General features: G+C 44.0%; 1 protein-coding gene across 2 annotated transcripts in view; it reads right to left on the bottom strand.

The window, feature by feature from the left end:
• The window catches only part of LGR4 (leucine rich repeat containing G protein-coupled receptor 4), a 422,284-nt gene that overhangs the window by 79,881 nt on the left and 322,697 nt on the right, over window positions 1-19,706 (bottom strand). For both annotated transcript variants that reach the window (XM_069623509.1, XM_069623508.1), the window contains one exon: window positions 519-734. In XM_069623509.1, the coding sequence (XP_069479610.1) occupies window positions 519-734 (216 nt within the window). The remainder of the gene's footprint in view (window positions 1-518; window positions 735-19,706) is intronic.

A 19,706-nucleotide genomic window follows, 5' to 3' on the forward strand; every position in this document is an offset into this window, starting at 1 on the left:
CCTGAAAGCAGGCAGGTTGGAAGGTGTGACAGTCCTCCATTTCCCGTCATCACAGCACATCAATGCTTGTGTGGATTACTCTTAGAGACTACCAGGAAGGGATAATAGAACATGGCAGTGAAAAGGGCAAAGTGAAAATGACAAACCAGAGTTTGAGGAGGTGGGAGATTTTACCCAATTAAGTTACTTCACAGGTATTCACAAGTTTCTTTAGGCAATTATTGTCATTTTAGGACAAAGCAGACAGGTTCTGGATTACAACGCCAATTTAATATGTTAGGATTGGTTTCTTAGACTGCTAGCATCCCTCGTTTCTGCACAAATCAAACCGAGAAAGGAAATGCTGGCAGAAAGTAATACAGTAATTGAGAACTTTAGAAGGCAAGATACCAGAACATCTATTTTTTTTCCACACAGTACAGTACAAGAGATGAATTGGAAAACTTAAGCATCGCGAGAAGATGGTATCCATGTGCAGCACACAGACAATATGGAAAGAAAGCAGGTTTAACACTTACAGGACAACAAGGCTCGAAAGGTTGGCAAAGGCAAAGTCCGGTATGTGTGAGATTTTGTTGAGGGCCAGTGTTAAGGCCTGCAGGGCTGGAAGATTGCCAAGTGGGCGAATGGGGACTTCCATTAAACTGTTATCGTCCAACCACAAGTGTCGCAAGTGAACAAGACCCTCAAAACTGTCTTCCGGCACTGTAATGATATGGTTTGCGTCCAGCCTCCTACCAGAAAAGAAAAGAAAGAAGCTTCCTTAATTTGAGAAATTCTTGTGACTTTTAAAACAAATAGGATCACCTCAAATTCCATTGTGCAATTCCATTAAAAAAACAAATTAAAAAAACAATACACTTAAAACTGTACCTATTTGCACAACTACATGTTTTTCAAAAACATCAACCCAGAGAGCGCAAGTCTCTATGAACTTGTAAAGGAGCCCGTAGTAAGATACCAATTTGATCTTAATATGTACCGAAAATGTCCCTTAAATGAACCGCACACTCCCCTGAATTTTTTAAAGAGTAAACTTCAGGAGAGGAAAAGAACCTCTGATTGTTTTATCAGCATTTACATTTTTGCTCAAAATCTGTGCAGGGTTCCTCTGCCTATAGAACAAAAGAGGGATTGTCCCGACAGGAAAGGGTGTGTAGTATAACAGTGGAATGAGTCACTGTAGACTGTCTCAATGAATGGCTGCGGAAGGGGGACAATCCATGCGCTGTGTTCATAACTTACACAACGTATTGTGTCCTCATGTACACTCTCAAGAAAGAGCTAGAAACCTGTGTTAGTAATTAACATGTGATGTTATGTGCTGGTATAGGTTCTCAGATTAAAGGAGCTATAAAACACTGTGTGCCGAATCCTTAGCATTTGTGTGACTCATATATTCTTTGTAAACAACAATAAACAAATAGTTACATATTCTATATACATAGATTGATGCACAAACTCGAAAAGTAAAGCCCTGAAATAAAAGCATGGAAATCAGAGAAATCAATACAGTATAGGCTAACACTCAAATCAAATTATTAGCCTATAGACACATAATCCGCCTGAGCTGAACACCGCACATGCTTCCAAAACACCACAGTAAACAGAAATGGAATTGATTGCGAGCTTTGAACAAGACTTTTCTGGCAATTCAGGATTTCTGGAAGTAAATTATTGGCCCCCTGGTATGTCTGTAAATGTTTTTAACCAGGCTGCAGGACAATCAGAAAAATTGAACAGAAGTTTTTTTTTTTAATGTTAAGATGTTTGTTATGGGTGTGCTGTGATAGCGCTAAAACGGTAAATCTAATGACATATGCATGGCCTAAACTAAGGATTATTAATTAAAGAGGATAGTTTAGGATAAAAGGTGCATGTGTTTTCATTACATAAGTAATGTTACCAGCATGATTCTTGTTCCGGGTGACAATCCTCTTGATAGAAGGATTTTCTTTCCATTAATTAATTGAATTTCTATGGGGATATTGTCACTGATAACTGCATCATTGAGCTGGTTGTTGGTGTCTTACTGAACTTAGTTCATATTTTCATTTAAAAGGTAGAACTGCCCTTGCTCGTTTCTGCTGGACATAGACATTCCTTTGTCCAGAAAAATATGTATGTTATGGGATGGAAGCTATTTTTAACTGGTCAACTGGGGCTCCGACCCCAAGCTAATCCTGATTGTTTCAATATTCCTTTCTTAAGGCTACATGCCCTTTGGGTTTACTTTGTAGTACCATGACCCAATCCAATTATTACATTCCTCCAATGGCTAAGAAACAAATACCCTACAGTTAAGAATAGGTATCCCAACAGTTAATGTGTCATACTGCAGATAAACGTTACACACAGGCTATCAGAATGGACACCCTCCCCGACAGTTTTACAAAGCATTCCTTTAGAAAAGCAGACACATTCTCAACATCTCACAACGCTGAACACTTTCTTTACTGTCCATGAATAGAGCCATGTTTACGGGATAACACACACTATACCAAACTAATGGAATTTGAACATTGGATTTTCAAAAGCACTCTGTGTAACTTTGTATTATTTTTTAATAAACCTTCCAATTTCATCTTTATAAAAGCCTGTAAAACATTTGTCTTTATCAGTGTAATTATTTAACAATATTGGTTACAGAGCAGAGAAAAACTACTCCAAATCAGCAAATTGATACATTATGTCCACAAAGTAAGGGATTCTCATTGCAGCCGATCACAGCTTTACTTTCATATTTTTTTAAAGTTATTTGAGCTTCTGTTCTCAACGTTACAGCTTCTTAAGAACTATCACTGCCTACTAGAGTTACCTGGATGGCCTCACGTGCCATACTTGAACAGTTTGAGAATACAGGGAAACCAGGACATGTTAACACAGATCAATAAAGTATCTGTGGATGACATGAGACTGTGGCTTCTTTAGAAAATCAACGAAAACCCACTTTGTTTGTTCTCCTTCACATTGCCCCTTTATCATCAAAGTAACTATTCCCAGTGAAAAACGATGCAGACAATGTCAACAAAAGTCTCCATTACATCAGCGAGCGCATCTTGACAGATCTGCAGCACCTGCAATGTGTGCAGCTTCTTCATTATCTGAAAGACACTCAAACCAAAGCACGCCCCCACGCTCGCCGCCCTTCCCGGATCACTCCCCCAACACCAGCCATGATCCCTAATCACCTACTTGACCCACTCTACTTTAGGACAGCACCAGAAACTTCTTAAAGGCACGAATCGCATCAAAGCATGCACAAATTCAACCTACGATATTTTCCTGCAGTGAAATCTCGTTGCACATTCAATGTACTGGCCACAGTATGAGAAACCTGAACCTTTGAATCGAGGGAAAGGCACAGGTACTAGAAGTCAGAGGTCCTCGGGGTTCAGGGACAGACTGACATGTCTACATTATCTAATCAATGTTCCTAACTTTCGTCAACAATTTTGTTTGCACTCTGAGGTTCAATGTTAAGGAACCAGATAAGTGCACATTACAGATCGTTACATTCCAAGCCGAGGGGAGACGTGCAGGTTGTTGTGCAGTTTTAGCATTGCCACAAGCTACAGGATGGGCAATCATGAACTGTGATGTAGAGAATGGGAACCGGTTAATTCAAATTCAACTGGGAAGTTCCGATTTAAAAATGTATGCCAGGTACGAACAATACAATCGAGAAATTAAAAATGTACCTTTTTTAAACCCAAGATTGTGGATTAAGTTTATTCCCCCTTTCCTACTGGTCAACGTTGCAGTGGATGTCAATAAACATTGTAGTACTAAATAACGTGCATTTTCCTAATACCAAACAAACAAATGTAATCGGCACACAAATAAATCTTGGATACACTATATCGGTCTGAAAGGGGAACTCCTGCCTACGATTTAAAATAAATAAAGTTAATACCTCACCTCACCCCCCTTTTTCCCACCATTCACGTTATATGGCACTTCTTGATTGGTTAGATATTGTGGGGAAGACCAACATAATTATAATGTATTATGACATTTAAATTACAACTCGTTTAAGAGGGAAACAGGACCCACCGACTTTCTTTTTCCACTAACTTGAATGAACAATTAGGGGGGAGGGTAGTGAGACAGATGTTCTCATTGAAGAAGGTTCTGTAACCTGCAGCTCTCCAGATGCTTTAAACTACAATGTCCATGGTTCATCACCATTGACTATGCCTTCTAGAGTTGATGTGAGACTCAATAGTTGAAGACCCTGGTCGTAGACCAATATAATATTATACTTATTTTAATACAGCTGCAGATATTAGTGGACAGTACTATGTTATTCCATTTAACCTCAGTGGCACAGAAAATAAGGAGGACCACATTAGCAAAAATAGATATTTTATTAGAATAATACCATATTTGTAACAGAGTGGGAAGGCTAGCTGAAAGCTAGAGAGACTACTTCAAAATCAGTTCAAGGTGAAGGACTTGTTAAATAATTCTACAGTAGTTACGTGATTTGTAGAAAAATAATTGAGATTTCCATGACCAATGGTAATGAGAGCCGGAAAAAAAACAATAAGGCTGGATCTATATTTTTAAAATTGCATCCATTTATGGGAAATAACTGCTCTCAACTGAACTCTTGACTATTCATTAGTTGGATTGAATGTAGCAAAAAACATCTGTGTTCAAAGACTGAATACCAACAATTAAGTCTAGTTGGAAGTTGTTCTGTAAAACACCAATTATACATGCCCCTTTTGGGTAAATTACAGCATATTGAGTACTTAAGGAAAATAAGGTTTGATTTCTTTTGTAAATTTGAAAGTAGTAAACTCTCCATCTACCGCAGACAGTGAAACTCTACCCATACACTAAAGTACATCAAGATAAGTAGAGTGCTCCCCACCTGCCTGAACACTAACATTTTCTTTGACACAGTAGATAAAGCTGGGAAGCCACTTGTGTAGAAATGTAGACCATGGTTTAGAAACTCCAGTGACCCTTACAAACAACAAGGAAAGACTGGTCCATTGCCCTCCATTAATTGTGTACCCTTACCTAGTAGGATCGCTGTTTTGTTCTCCCCTGTTCACCTGCCTTGCCGCGCTCTGAAACACTTGTGTACGAGCGCGATAGAAATAAAATATCAATCCAAAAAAAAAACATTCAAGGTGCTCTGTAGACAACACTTGAAAATGTTGTTAAGGTATATATCCAAAACCTTCGAGAAATGGAACAGAATTGTGACAGATCTTGCTACATTGTCAATGAGAGTTCATCTTTAAAGAATGACTGAATGTCCGGAGGACTACTAGATCTGGCTGAGGATTGGAATTTTCTCAAGGTGCTTTCAGGTTAGACAAGGGTATACAAGTATGGTTCAGAATAAATAGGTCATTAGGTCAGAAACCAGAATAATGTACCTTTTCCAGGCATGGCAGCAGAGACTGCCATGTGTAAGTTTACCTTCCTGCCTACATTATATAAAAATGTGCCAAAGTTGTTTGAGCCTCTCTGTCGAGGGCGAACAGTCAAATAACCTCTTCTCAGGGATGGTTTCCTCACAGGAGCGTATACAGCTACATTTTAGCTCACTGTGACTTTCACAGAACAGAAACATCCATTTACATGTCAATTTGGTCCTGCCCACAAAGACAGTGCAACAACGAAATGCTAGGCAATTCTCCTCTGGATTAGGCACAGTAACCTAAAATGTGATTGTAGACCTTGCCGAGTGGACACGTTTCCACAGGCGAGACTATTTAAACAGTGTTCATCCTCAGTAGAGGGGAGGCCACATCTAATTTTGAAAGGTAAGGGTAATAAAGACCTGGGCCCCTGGCTCTCTGTGCCTCCCTGACAAGGTTTCACCTCACGAAGGACGGCCAAGGCAGAAACAAGTTTCTGGGGGTTTCTAGTCATATTCTTGTTCAGAGGAGAATTGCCTAGCATCTCCTTGTGGGTGGGACCAGACTGATATGCATATGGTATTTCTACTCTGGTAATGCACAGTGGGCTAAATGTGGTAGTAGATCCTGCTGAGTGGGCACCCTCTGAAAAAACACGCCATTTAAGTGCGTTCGTCCTCACTAGATGGGCTCTCATTTTTATTTAAGGCAATCTGGAAGCACATTTGGGAGTGAACCACAATGGGTTTACTATATCTGTTTATTATGGTGTTATTAAAAGGTGGCCTGAGAAATTCCATTAGGCCAATGTGTTCTTTTGGAATGCATAGTAGGACTTACTGGTGCTAGAAAGCTAGGTCAATAAAAGTCAAACCATGTTTCTCCTGATAGCAAAAACCTAATGCAATCCAGAGAACAAAGAGGTCTTCAATGCCTTCCTAAAACTCATATTCCCCAATTGTGCGTACCTCAGTGTTTAGGCTGTTCCATGGTTTGGCTGAAAAAACGGGCACCCCCAGTTATGTTTCCTGAATGCATAGAAGCTTTTTTGATGAAGCACAGAGCATGTTTTATATTCAGAGTTAATCCTCTAAAATAATGGGGCCCTTGTGTAGGGAGTAAAGTGGTTGTAACCCCACAGGCATACAGTTTAAGTGGCTGTATTATGCAGTCATTGCAACTTCTATAAATGTTTGTTTGAGAATGCTGAGGCACAGATGACTTAGTCCATCTTAGACGTAAAAGCACAGGAATTATCAGCACTTATTGGAAGGAAGACAGACATGGAACCATCCTTTGTGAAGGGCACACACCCCGACCTTGTAACTGCCACGACCTGAGGGGTTAGGGAAAGTGCATCATCATGGTCCCAAGATTTGTCACTTTGTGTACTGGCTCAGAGTTAGGGGCCAGTCTTTTGGCTATAATTCAGCAGGTCAGAATGAGGTGTCTGCGGGTGACCCCACACTCTTAATATCTGCTTTTGAGGCAATCAGCTTGAGTTCCTATCCAGTTGTCAAGCTAACTTGGAGGAAGATTCGTTATTGGTTGGATATATTAAACAAACGTGGGGACATTGATGACCCCTGAGGGACTCCATAAACAATTTTTCTGAAGAAAGAAGTATATTGATGATCCGAGTGTATTTGCACTCTACTGCATGAATAAGAGCAGAGCCATCCCAAAACTTTGCCTTCAATGCCAGTCTGTTCTAGCCTGCTCCGCAGGAGGACCTGTTCTATCGTGGCGAAACCTGCACACAGAATCAGACATATCAGCACCTGATACCGCCACCGTCCATCTGGATCCAAAGATCATCCAACATAGCTACTGCAACCGATTCCATGTCCTACACAGGGCAGACAACTCTTTTACGAAGGCTTGAAGTTGGGCTATTACAGTTTAGCAATATAGAATTAGTTCGAAAACGTTGGTTTTTTTCTCCTTAACAGAGGGATCACTTTGGCACATATACGGTCTAAAATAGTTGCTACTGGCTGAGTTGCAAGTAGCAACAATATTTTCAGGACAAGGGTCCAAAGAAGAGCCCAAGGATTTACCACCTTCTCGAATTACTCTAAAGTTGAAGGTGAAAAGAATGTCAAAGTGTTAGCAACATTTACAGCAGCAATAGGGTTATGGCTAAAAATAGTTTGTTTGAATCCCAACAAAACGTAGTTGTAATGAGTTGGAGTCTCTTCATTGGGGTAAGCTTTTCCTGTAGGGGTTCCTCACCCCGACTAGAAGTTTAAAAACCGAGTTTGGTCGGGCATCCTATTTTTTTAGATTAACAAACTATTTGGGGGTGGGAGGGGACTCAGTTTCCTATGGCCTATAGGTTTTTCTTTATTCTGTTTGTAATGCTCGGGACACATTAAACCACAGACATCAAACTAGGGAAACATTTTCACAAAAATGTACCAAATATCTCCTGGATGAGACGGGGGTCTTTGAGTGCTGTGGGTAACCACACCCCGCTACTCGGCTCCTATTATAAAAACACTCCTCGTCCCCTAGAAGGCCTACAGATGGAATGCTCCACCTGGATAAAGAAACATTTCGAATACCATTTCAACTGTAAAAGTGAAATGCGCAGAGATAAATGCCAGTGTACATTGATATGAAACCACTATTGTCAGAGGCAATCTGCAACGAACTTTGTTCCTTCTTAAGTGGCACTTCCAAACCACAAAGAAATCATAGTCAAATACTCCAGGTGCAGGGATCAGATTATAAAACACGAACCGCTGATAAAGCCATTCAACTCCGTGAGAGAACTGCAATCTTATCCCGTCCGGCGGCTCCACCCACTGTGTTAACAAGGTGAACAGTAACTTTCACCTGACTGGCTTCAGAAGGTGCGGCTACTACGGTTACTGAGATACGAGGAGGGTCCGAGGAATGCCTCTTACCGGTGAGGCTTGCTTGCAACGCCCAAACACAGATTCAAACAAGGATTACAGTTATACTAAACACTGCAACATTAACCCCGTGAGTGACCTCGCAATATATTATGCACGTTTATGTCGCCACTCTTGAGAAAGCACAGCCATGCAGCCCCGCCATACTGGCTTCTGGGACTTGTAGTCTTTTCTTTCCCCGTTTAAACGCTAGGAAAACGACAAGTCCCAAAATTTCAGGCGGCAAAAGCAGGACTCGATTGCATTCTCACGCAATGCTACGTTAACTGGAAAGCTCTCATTGTGCCAGCACCAGGGGTACCCATAGTGCCGTAAATATGTAATAACTTAAGTGTCTTCATTATTTAAAAACGGGCACGCGGGTAAATATGCTCTCCAGCACAGAGGGTTTGAGACCACTGTTAATCTGTCTCCATATAGATGGTAAAATTAGCATTTTGCCCTTGCATGTATTTTAAAAGGCTATGCTCATAGCTGGCAAGTGTGGACCCTTTGGTTGTCCATGGTTTTCTAGGCAACAGCAGTTTGCACAGTGGAACTTGTAGCTCCGATGTGCCCATTACAAATATGAGCACCAAAGGCCTAGAATGCAAAATATTGTTTGGCCATCAAATATACAAACAGGGACGTAATTTCACCAAAATGCCAGGGGTAGCGGAAGTGACGTTACATAACATTTGACTTCTTGACCCCCACCCTGAAGTGACATCACGGGAAGCGATTAACACGATCTTTCACCCCTTGATAAAAACAGTAAGTGGCATCACATAGCATTGCTTCTGATTATACTACGGAAAACGAATTTACCGGCTATAGCGATCAGAAAACCAGCCACTGCAGAAACAAGGAGCCCCTTGCTGATGGCCACAGCCCAGGAGCCTTAATAAGGGGTAGCAAGAGAGACCCTGGGGGTAGCAAGGGAGACCAGACAGGGGTCGAAGTTGAGACCCTTGTCAACACCTAATGTTGTCCCTGTATACAAAAGACATCTGCAATCGAGAAGCAGCAGCTCTTTTGTCAAATCCACGAGTACCACTCTTCTTAACTACTCACGCACAGCAATTTGGTCCAGGCTACGCTTATCTGCTTCTAAATCCTCCAAACTGGTGCATTTGGGTCTTATGTGTACTCTCAAGATTGAGCATGGATTGCATTTGCATTCTTATATATAATGCTCAGCTTCTTTGCATGCCCTTGGAGCACTCCATTCTGTCTAGGCCAATTGGTGCATGTGAACCAGAGCGTAACTCTGACAGCTCTTGCCTCATTTCAAGACCTTTGCATTGTCCACAAGGCTTTCAGTGGCCTGGGTCCAAAATACCTTCAGTTGTCCCTCTGTAAATACCTTCCCTCCCGAGCTCTTCACTCCTTCATATCTAACTCCCTCAGGATCAGTCTTTTTTCAAAGAAACAAGCTGGGGGTAGATCTCAGTCTTCGGCTGGGGCCTCTGTCTCGAACAGCCTCCCTGAGAGTCAAACTTGAGAAGAACCATCTTAGGTTCCGGAAGCACATCAAAACCTTACTCTTTGCTTCTGCCTTTGCTCCCCCTCTCCCTGGCTGATCTGTTCCGTCTCGGCATCGTGCACCTTGGCACCCTCTGGCTTTCGGGCCCAGGCACCTGCTCAACCACCCGCACTGCCTCCTGGTAAACTCTGTATCTGTAACCCTACAGCCACCCCCGCTTTTTTCTTTCTTCACTTAACAGACACACCCTGTCTGTTGCCTTAAACCTAGCACTTGCCACTTGCTGGCTGCACTACCACCGTTGCTTTTTATTATTTATTTACTTATTTAGGATCTTTTTTTTATTTATTTTTATTCCTTTGCTCAGCACTTTTCACTTCTCCCCCCCTCCAATGCACTGTCCCCTTTCCCTCTCCCATGCACTTGCATGTTCTCAATGTCACTGGGCCTAGCAAGATTGTTGTTTGTTTCTCCCTTGTGTCCCTCCCTTGCCTCGCTCTGAAATACTTGTGTACGTGCGCATACAAATAAAAGATCAATATTGTGCTTCAAGAATTGCTTGCATTCTTTATTATGTCATTACGCCATTTCTTGTGCTCAATTCTTCCACTTTTACTTACATGTATTTGTTATACCTATGTTATTGCTCACTAATGTTTCCAGAAGTGCTTGCTCATTATGGTTCCACTATCTGCCAGTCATGGCCGTTTGCAATGAATTAACTCCTCCATCTTTATTTATATTTCCAAGCCTCTTAACTCTTTGAAAGCCCCTCCTTGAAGAGAGGGGATAGGATGACGCCAACCTGTCTGGTGACCTGGAGAATGGCACGCAACACAGCGGAAAATACGCACAGCGCATATGAAAGTAGTATGGTGCCCTTCGATAACGGGACAGTGAGAATTATGCTAGTCACATCACTGCGGTGTATACATAACTGTATAAGGAAACTGTAGTTGAATGGCGAAAGGCTCTCCCCAGCTCTCGAGCAACAGGGAGGGAGACACAGGAGTTATGAAATGAAAAGCTCCTACTCCTTGGACATAGTTGTTGCACTTTTTACCAGAGCCTGTAACCACACTAGGCTGCAGTTAACATCTCATCCTCCCTCTCTGCCAGAAAGCTTCTCTGAGCCTTAACTGTCAAATCCTGACAAAACACTCAGCGATGGGTTCCTTTGCACGTTAATCAGGGAAGGGCCCTCCCTTGTTTCATAACGACAACGGCATCCCTGTAGGTGCTGCCGGCACATAGGAATGTCAATGATCAGGAAGGAAGAGATAAAAACACACACACACACCCCACCCTCCACTCCCACTCCCGTACCATAGCCTAATGAATATTTGCTCGATAATGTGCAATCTGAGAAGGCCATAGCTATAAAGTGAATTCAGGAATGAGAGCAAGCTTAATTAGGACATTTTCTTACTCCCATGTAAAAATATGTGAATATAAATCCCATGCAACCCCTCACTCTTAACTTTAATTAGCATAGGAAAAGAGTCTGGCACCAGTGGGACTCAATCTGAAATAAAAGGGGAGGAACACTCATACTTAACATTATTCTCCTGGGTTGGGTGGTTGAACCAAAATTCTGTGTGGTCTGAATCAATAACACTGCATTCATAATTCCGATCTCAGTGTATACTTACTTGAAATTGCACAAATAAACTAGAAACCCACAGTACCATATTAACATGGGAAATGTGATGTATGCAACCGTTCTACGATTCCATCACTTGTTGGTGTTATTGGGAAAAGCAAAGTTCTTTCAATAATTTGTTATGTAATGTATATGTAATTTAGAAATGTTTTGAAGTCAAGAGAGTTTGATAGAGTAATCAACAATCCACATCCTTATGACAAAATGGTCTATTGTTATTCATAGTTAAGCATATTATACTGCAGCGGTCGCCACACTATAGTTTCAATGCTAATAACTTTTGGTTTGCATGGTGTATTTTGCTGATATTTTACAAACAAAAAAGGTTTGTCACGGGTGGAAAAGATTAGTAAAAAAGATGTTATTAAGAAAGCAAAAAATGCTGTTTCCGTCCTACTGCCATTCATTTCCCCCACAGAGAAAAAGTTTAAATGTATGTGCAGCACACAGCAAAAACCACTGGTTGGAATTGGACCAGGTCTGTAACAACTTGTGCACAAAGCACTGACTCGATTTCTGGGAGGGGTCTGTGGTTATTCCGTCCAGTAGTAGTTAAAATATATGATGGAGAAGGGGGTGCCCCCTTCTCCCAAACTAATAGCTATTATCTCCTACGGTGCTTTGCAGCAGAGGCTTTTCAGAAATGAGAACGGCTTCATTTTTTTGTTGCTCAATGTGAGAGACAAACGGGGTAATTACAGGAATAACCAGGGTTAGCTGAAAACAATAAGTGGAGAAAGTGTCATTTGGAGGAGGAAAAATTATTAAATAGAATCAGGCTAGAGATGGGGAGGGGTGAAGGATAACATGTGAAATTGGGGGATTTTGGGGGTTGGCAGATGGCAACCAAGTTCAAAGCTTTAAGGTTTTCGCATAACCGGGATTATATTTTAAAATGAGATCAGGAATAAAAGTGCATAACAGGAATAACCAGGGTTATTTTATGAATAACCGGGGTTAGTTTATGGATTACAGTGGTTATTTGTAGGACATTACTATGATCGGGGTCATACTAACCGTGATTATGGGAAAACATTTAAAATAAGAAAAGTTACAAAAATGGGTTTAACATTTCATTATTTTTTTAATAACACGCCTAATACTTAAATTGAGTTTGGTTTCTAAGCGCGGATCCAGGAGTCCAACCTCTGTTGCTCTGCATATTGTTGCTTCCAAGACCAGCGTATGACCCCTGTGCTATCCTCATTCCAATACAAAAAAAATAGTGGAATGTTACAGCTACAGTGAGATGAGGGGTAATTGATGTGGCCAGAGACTCCGGGTTACTTTAAGGAACCAATTGGTGCAATATGGAAAGTGGACAGGTTTAAAGGCCGTGGCTAGTGGGCCCTAATGACATGTATTGGGGCAACATGTCAAGGGACCATGGCAGGGCCAGTTGAGGAAACATATTGGAGCAATATGTAGGAGTGGCCATGGCTGAAGGCTGTGGGAACTGGCCATGGCAAGTGGGACTGGAAGAAAGCTATTCGGGCAACAGGTAAAGGGGACACAGCCAAAGGCTGCGGCCAATGGTCATGGGCAAAGGGCATGGCTAGTGAGCGGGAAAGAAAGGTAGTGATTTAAAAGAAAACTAAACTATGGTATAACAAATCCCTTGACATTTCACGGAGAAAATGTAGTTATAGTGAAGTTAAATTGTGCAGATTTAACACAACAAAACCCTTCAATTCAGCGGATATGGTAATTCGTGACCAGCTTACCTCAGTGCGTTCCTGTCGCAAAGCCCATGACCACATACATTTTATGAGAGAAGTGATTCCCAATGACATGCAAAATGGCATTATGGGGGGATAACAACGCGAAGGGGCCACGTTAAGCTGGTCATGACTTAGAATAGAAGTTTGATTATTTAAATGGTTGCACGTGTGCAGGAAATAGTGAGATGTATGCAGGCAGGTTGCGCTTTTTTAGACAAGCTGCCTGCGATTGTGTAATACTGTGGTGATCTCCTCTACCTAATGCTTGGGGGACCACCTTTGCATTTGTCATTTTTACTTTAATAAAAAATATTTGATTCCTCAATGAACACCCCCCTCCACCCCACAATTGTGAGGTGTGATTGTATGTCAAGGTACATTAAATCAGGGGTGCACACTTGGTGAAACAAAACAATATATCGCAGTAAATATCTGCAACACAGTGGAAATAACACATTTAGAAGAAAAAGTGCCACTGGCAAAAATACACAAACATCTCTACAATGAGGGTCAATTTACCAAGTACCCAATATAATCCTTTATCTATAGTAATGAAAAACTAGTTGATCTTTAAAAGAGCTTGCTTGAATTAATGGTTTAACACAAAACGAAGGAGGCCCCCTACAAAATGTGGCACCTCAAGAGTCCGGACAACCAGGCGCATACACTTTTTGTAGACAGATGTGGTGGCCCCTGAAAAGTGGAGGATCCTGAGCCGAATGGCCTTCAGAGATGCTTATTAAGCCACTCGATCGAAACTTTGGAAACAGGGTCTACAGGGGAAAGCTGTAACTAGTCAAAGGGCTTTGCCATGGAGCACTTTTGGACCCACTATGGGACCATACTAATTTGCAACACTAAGACAGGAGTCAGTTAATTTCCTTTGCATGGATGTGCAGTAACCACAATCAGTAATGCCGTAACACAAGCACATTCTAAGAGAGCCCAGTCATGAAGCAAACAATCTTTCAGATCACAGAAAGCTGGGGGACTGCCAAACAACCAGATTAGTGATGTTGAAACTTGTGGTCCTAAGCTTCAGTGGGATTACAGGTTTTAGCAAACTGACATTTGTGTTCTAAAACTCATAATGCAATGAACCGTCTATTTTGGGAAAACCATCACACCCACATGTACTCACATATTCATCACAAAGCCGGTCACCCGGTGCAAAATGTCAGTTTCTGGTAATGCAGCTGCATGGCTAGCACTTCAGTGTAAGGAGTACTGTGTGACATTTAGAGGCACATTCCGGGCATAGCAGTCAGTGCTTATGGGTTTCTGGAATTTCAACGCTAATAATGCAAAGTAGCTTCTGAAACCGGTTAAATAATGAGCACAACTACACACATTTCAATGTAAGAAACATTATACAAAAGACTGAAAGATCACCTATTCTGCTTATACAGTTTGTGATGGGGCGGCAATCCTAAAATGAAGAGACCGTCTCCATATCCACGAGACAGAGACCGCATAATGCTTTTAAGACGTGGTTGTGCAAGAGGATCTATGTGATTATTGCGACGGCCGAAAATGCCGACTTTTTTTTTTAACCCCTTTACACCACATATAAAAAAAATAAAGTCGCCATTTTCGGCCGTCGCAATTGTGAGGGCGACATTTTGGTACGATTCCAAACTAATGTATCAGAGCACAACTAAACATCAGATGCCTGGAGACGCAGCAGAGCCTGAAGTGCAGGTATTTACCCTTTGATGGAGACCAGCCAAGAACAGGGGTGTAAAGCGTAATGAACATTAGGGGAGGAAAGTGCAGGCAGATGGCAAAGACCAGCAGGATGTGACTAGGATGCTACAAGATCAGATTTTAGAGGCAATGATGGGTTTAAAAGCATACAACCCAACAAGCTTCTTTCTAGTTGGGAGATGTAGTCCCCAATTTCCCTACTATAAACCCAGGACTACAGGTCCCAGATTGCAAAGCTAAAACCAGGACTAGAGTAGCATCTCCAGACTGGCATCAGGAATGTTGGCATTTCTGTAAAAGCAAGGCCACATATCAACAGAGCAAAGTGCACGTCACTAGCAGCTTACATAGCTATGGTGGCTTTTGTTTTGCACCAAGTGGCATCAGGGAACCTCAAGACATAGTAACCCACAGTAAAACAGCGGCTAGCTGACCCCATATCACTACGTGCCCTTCCTGCCCTGTTTTTTTCACATATTCAACTATGCTTTCAGAGACTTGTAGGTCTTTATTTTCTACAAAACAAAAAGGTGGTGATAGCTGGAAGTTAACCACCTTTTGAACTAATCTTAACCACTGGCATCGCTCTTGGCAACTCTCCAGGCCATCGTTATTCATCTGCCAAGAAACTACAGAAAAGGGAAAAACATGCAAATCAGGATTGGTCCCAAACCAAAGGGGGCAGTGAAGCCCGACCACAAGCAATCCCAGACACATTTTTGGCCTCATTGGGGGTCCTCCGTTAGGTGTAGCTTGGGTCTCTAGGCATTTTTCTACCATCATTATGGGCCTACACGTCCATACATTCAACAGACACCCTGTTAGTTAAGAAGACAGAACTGGAAATGAAAGACTGCTATTGGGTATTAGGCCAGTTGGCAGATATGTCAAAAGGTGGCAGTGTAAGCTGTCCATTTCTGTGAACGTGACATCTTTAATTCCTCTATAACCTTCAAAGGTTTGTGCATTCCATGAACTCAGAGTGTTCGTGAATTCATCAATTTTGTAGCAGAGTCAAAGAAAGCCTAACGCTGCAGAACTATGGTGGCACGCCTATATCAAGCGGATAGGTTGATGGAGGAAACGCCCTGCATACCTGTCTATACACAACTACCCTGGCACCAACGAGAAGCACCCTTCATGCTCCTGCCTGCCTCATGAAGCGCCTATCCTAATATGACCACACAGTGCCCATACACACCACACTTCAGTGCCTACTCCTGAAAGCACACATCACCATAAAAGCCAGCTGCGTCCTTTACAAAACTGTCACCATCTCTCAGTCAGCGAACCATCAAAAATCAGGACCAAACCTGAACCAACAGAAGAAATGCAACCAAACAATGAAACACGGATTTACAGAACGAGAATGTGGTAACTTATACCCATCAACATCAGACTCGCTCCTAGCCTCGTGCAATTCAAGAAAAAAAAAACAACCTCAACTTAAAGGAGCAGCTTCTTCACACGTGGTCAGCAATCAACTACCACAATAAATAGACTTTCTTCCTCCCCATGAATATTTATGCACCCTTCATATTCGCTATCCTCTCCCCTGTACATGGTTTGTTAGCATGGTCTGTCTGTTGTCTTTTGTTATATGTACGACATGATGCCTGCGGGATACTGCGTGTTATAAGCGTAACATAATTACCCACCCGATCAGCCCACTCAGTACCTGTTCCCCAACAACAGTAAATGTTAACCATTCCTACTACCCCGAATGGTAAGCTGGTGGTAAATGCTATGTTGTAAGGGTTTACCTCCCCTGTAGCCATACCTCCTACTGAAGTAGAGTCCTCTCTTCCTTCCGGAGGGTATGTTTACACTTCAATAAACACCCAAAATAAAATAAGGAACAAGTTACTTACCTGTAACTGTTCTCCAGCATGGGTCTGGCATGGATTCACATGCTCATGAATAGTTCCCGTCGTCAGGCTGGGAATTCTCGGTAAAGAAAAAAAATCAGTATCAGTTTCGTTTCTGAACTGTCTTTCTTAGTAGTAACCAATCACTGGTCTCTGGGTCATACTGCCCCCAGCCAATGACTGCCCTCTCCCTAAGCCCCTCCCCTGGGTGCCATCCTCAGATGTGGTAGCACGTAAAGTGGCAGTATGACCAAGTGAAGAGCCGCAGAGGGGAAGGAGGGAGGGTTCGCATGTGAATCCATGCCAGACCCATGCTGGAGAACAACAGTTACAGGTAAGTAACTTGTTCCTTCTCCGGCATGGGGTCTGGCATGGATTCACATGCTCATGAATATAAGAATCCATAGCAGTACACACATGCACAACCACGGGAGGTGGCAAAAGGCTCAACATTAAGCATTACATAAACTCAACATTAAGCAACTCTTACCTCCTCACCAGGCCCACCTTCAGGCGAACAGGTTGCGCAGCACTGCTTGGCCAACTCTGGACTCCTCCCTAGAATCCCAGTCGACGCAGTACAATCTCGTGAAGGTGTGCGTCGACCTCCACGTAGCAGCCCTGCAGATGTCCAGCAGGGGCACACCAAACAAGAACGCCGTAGTAGCAGCGATTGCTCTGGTTGAATGGGCTCTCGGACAGCTAGGCAACGGTCGGTTGGCCAACCAATGACAGTGCATGATGCAGCCAGAGAGCCATCTGGAAATGGAAGCCTTTGAGAGAGCCTTCCCTTGGTTCACAGGTCCAAAGTTCACAAACAGCTGTGATGTCTTCCGAAAACTCTTCGTTCGGTCCATGTAGAACTTAAGCGCTCTAGCTACATCCAGTGAGTGCAAAGTCCTCTCGGCCGGTGATGAAGGCAACGGAAAGAAAACTGGCAACACCAAGGGCTCGTCAAGATGTAAGTCCGACAGGACCTCATGCATTAAAGAGGGGTGCGTCCTCAGCACCACCCTCATATCGTGAAAAGTCAAGTATGGAGGCTTGCAGGATAGGGCCCGACTCTCTCCCACGCGTCGTGCGGAGGTGATGGCCACAAGGAACGCTGTCTTCCACGACAGGAACTTCAATGGAGCCGAATGCAAAGGCTCGAATGGTGGCCCCATGAGCCTGGTCAGCACCACATTGAGCTCCCACGCCGGGGCTGGAGCCTTCACCGGTGGGAACGATCAGAACAGTCCCTTCATAAATTCCTTCACCAGTCGATGAGACCACAAGGACGGCCATCCTGCAGTTCTGGTGTATCGGGAGATCGCTGCCAGATGTATCTTGATGGAAGCGTGAGCTAGTCCAGCTTTGGCCAGCGACAGTAGGTATGGTAGCACTTGAGGTGCCGTAATCCGTAGAGGGTTTATCTTCTGTGCACAGCACCAGACAGAGAACCTCTTCCACTTATGTCCGTAGCACTTGAGAGTTGAGGACGCCCTGGCCTTTGCAAGAACCTCTCTGCAGTCAGCCAGGATATCGTACCCTCCAAATTCTAGTGCTGCAGGAGCCAGGCCTGCAAGTTCAGCGACTCCGGGTCGTGATGAAGAATGGCGCCTCCCTCTCTGGAGAGAAAATCTGCATCCGTCGACAGCTTGACTGGTGGGGACGCTGAGAGGTCCAGAAGGTCCGGGAACCAGATCTGCCTCGGCCACGCCGGTGCAACGAGGATCATCCTGCACTGGGACCTCTTGAGCTGGCTGATGAGTCGCAGCAGCGGCAACGGAGGAAACGCATACAGGAACAGGCCGTCCCAGGGGAACGAGAATGCATCACCCATGCTCCTCGGCTGGGGGAACCTGCTGGTAAACCTCTGGCACTTGGAGTTCGTCGCCGTCGCGAACAGGTCGATCTGGGGTTTGCCCCATCGTTGGAAGAGCCGATCCACTTGATCCTGGCATAGTTCCCACTCATGGCACGAGCGCAGCTCCATGCTGATTGAGTCGGCGATGGTGTTTTTTATTCCTGCCAGATGGAAGGGAACCAGAAACATCCCCTGGGCGACGGCCCAGTGCCACAGATCCTGGGCCTCCTTGGATAGGGCTGGGGATCTTGTTCCTCCCTGCTTCTGGATGTAGAACATCGTGGTGGTGTTGTCGATGAAGATCCTCACGACCTTGCCCTTGAGGGATGGGAGGAACGACTTGAGCGCCCAGAACACGGCCCGGAGCTCCAAGATGTTGATGTGGAGAGACCTCTCCTCCGGGAGCCAAAGGCCTCTTGCGTGGAGATCTCCGGTGTGTGCACCCCATCCCTCCAGGGAGGCGTCCATCGTCACCATCTCCTGATGTGCCGGGGGTCTGGAAGTTCGTGCCCGCCGTGAGGTGTGCACGGGTGCCGCACCACTGAATCACCCGACGGAAAACCTTGTTGCGCGGGATCTTGTCTTCGAAGCTGCCCGCCGCTTGCATCCAGCGGGCGTCGAGGAACTCCTGTAGAGGACGCATCCATAGCCTGCACAGGCGCACTAGATAGATGCATGAGGACATCATACCGAGGAGGGACTTGATGAATCTCACCCTGGCCACGTCCATTGCTAGCAGGCGCTGCACCTTGCCTAAGATGGCCTTCGTCCTTTCCTCCGGAGACGCCAATCGTTCCACTGTATCGAGCTTCGCTCCCAGAAACAGTGCCACCTGCGACGGAACCAAATGGGATTTCGGGTAGTTGATGGAGAAACCCAGCTCCGTGAGTAAGCGGACGGTCTCCGCCATGTGCTCGACTGCGAGTTCTCTTGTCCTTGCACGGATTAGTCAGTCGTCCAGGTAGGGGTAGACGTGAATCCCCTGCAGGAGCAGCCGCGCCGCCACTGGTGCTAGGCACTTGGTGAACACCCTGGGTGCCGACTTCAATTCGAAAGGCAGAGCTCTGAATTGGTAGTGGCGTCCTTGGACTACGAATCTGAGGACCTTTCGGTGTCCTTTTAGGATGG

Source organism: Ambystoma mexicanum, chromosome 11, assembly GCF_040938575.1.
Source record: "Ambystoma mexicanum isolate Mex_15411 chromosome 11, UKY_AmexF1_1, whole genome shotgun sequence".
Classification (NCBI taxonomy): domain Eukaryota; kingdom Metazoa; phylum Chordata; class Amphibia; order Caudata; family Ambystomatidae; genus Ambystoma; species Ambystoma mexicanum.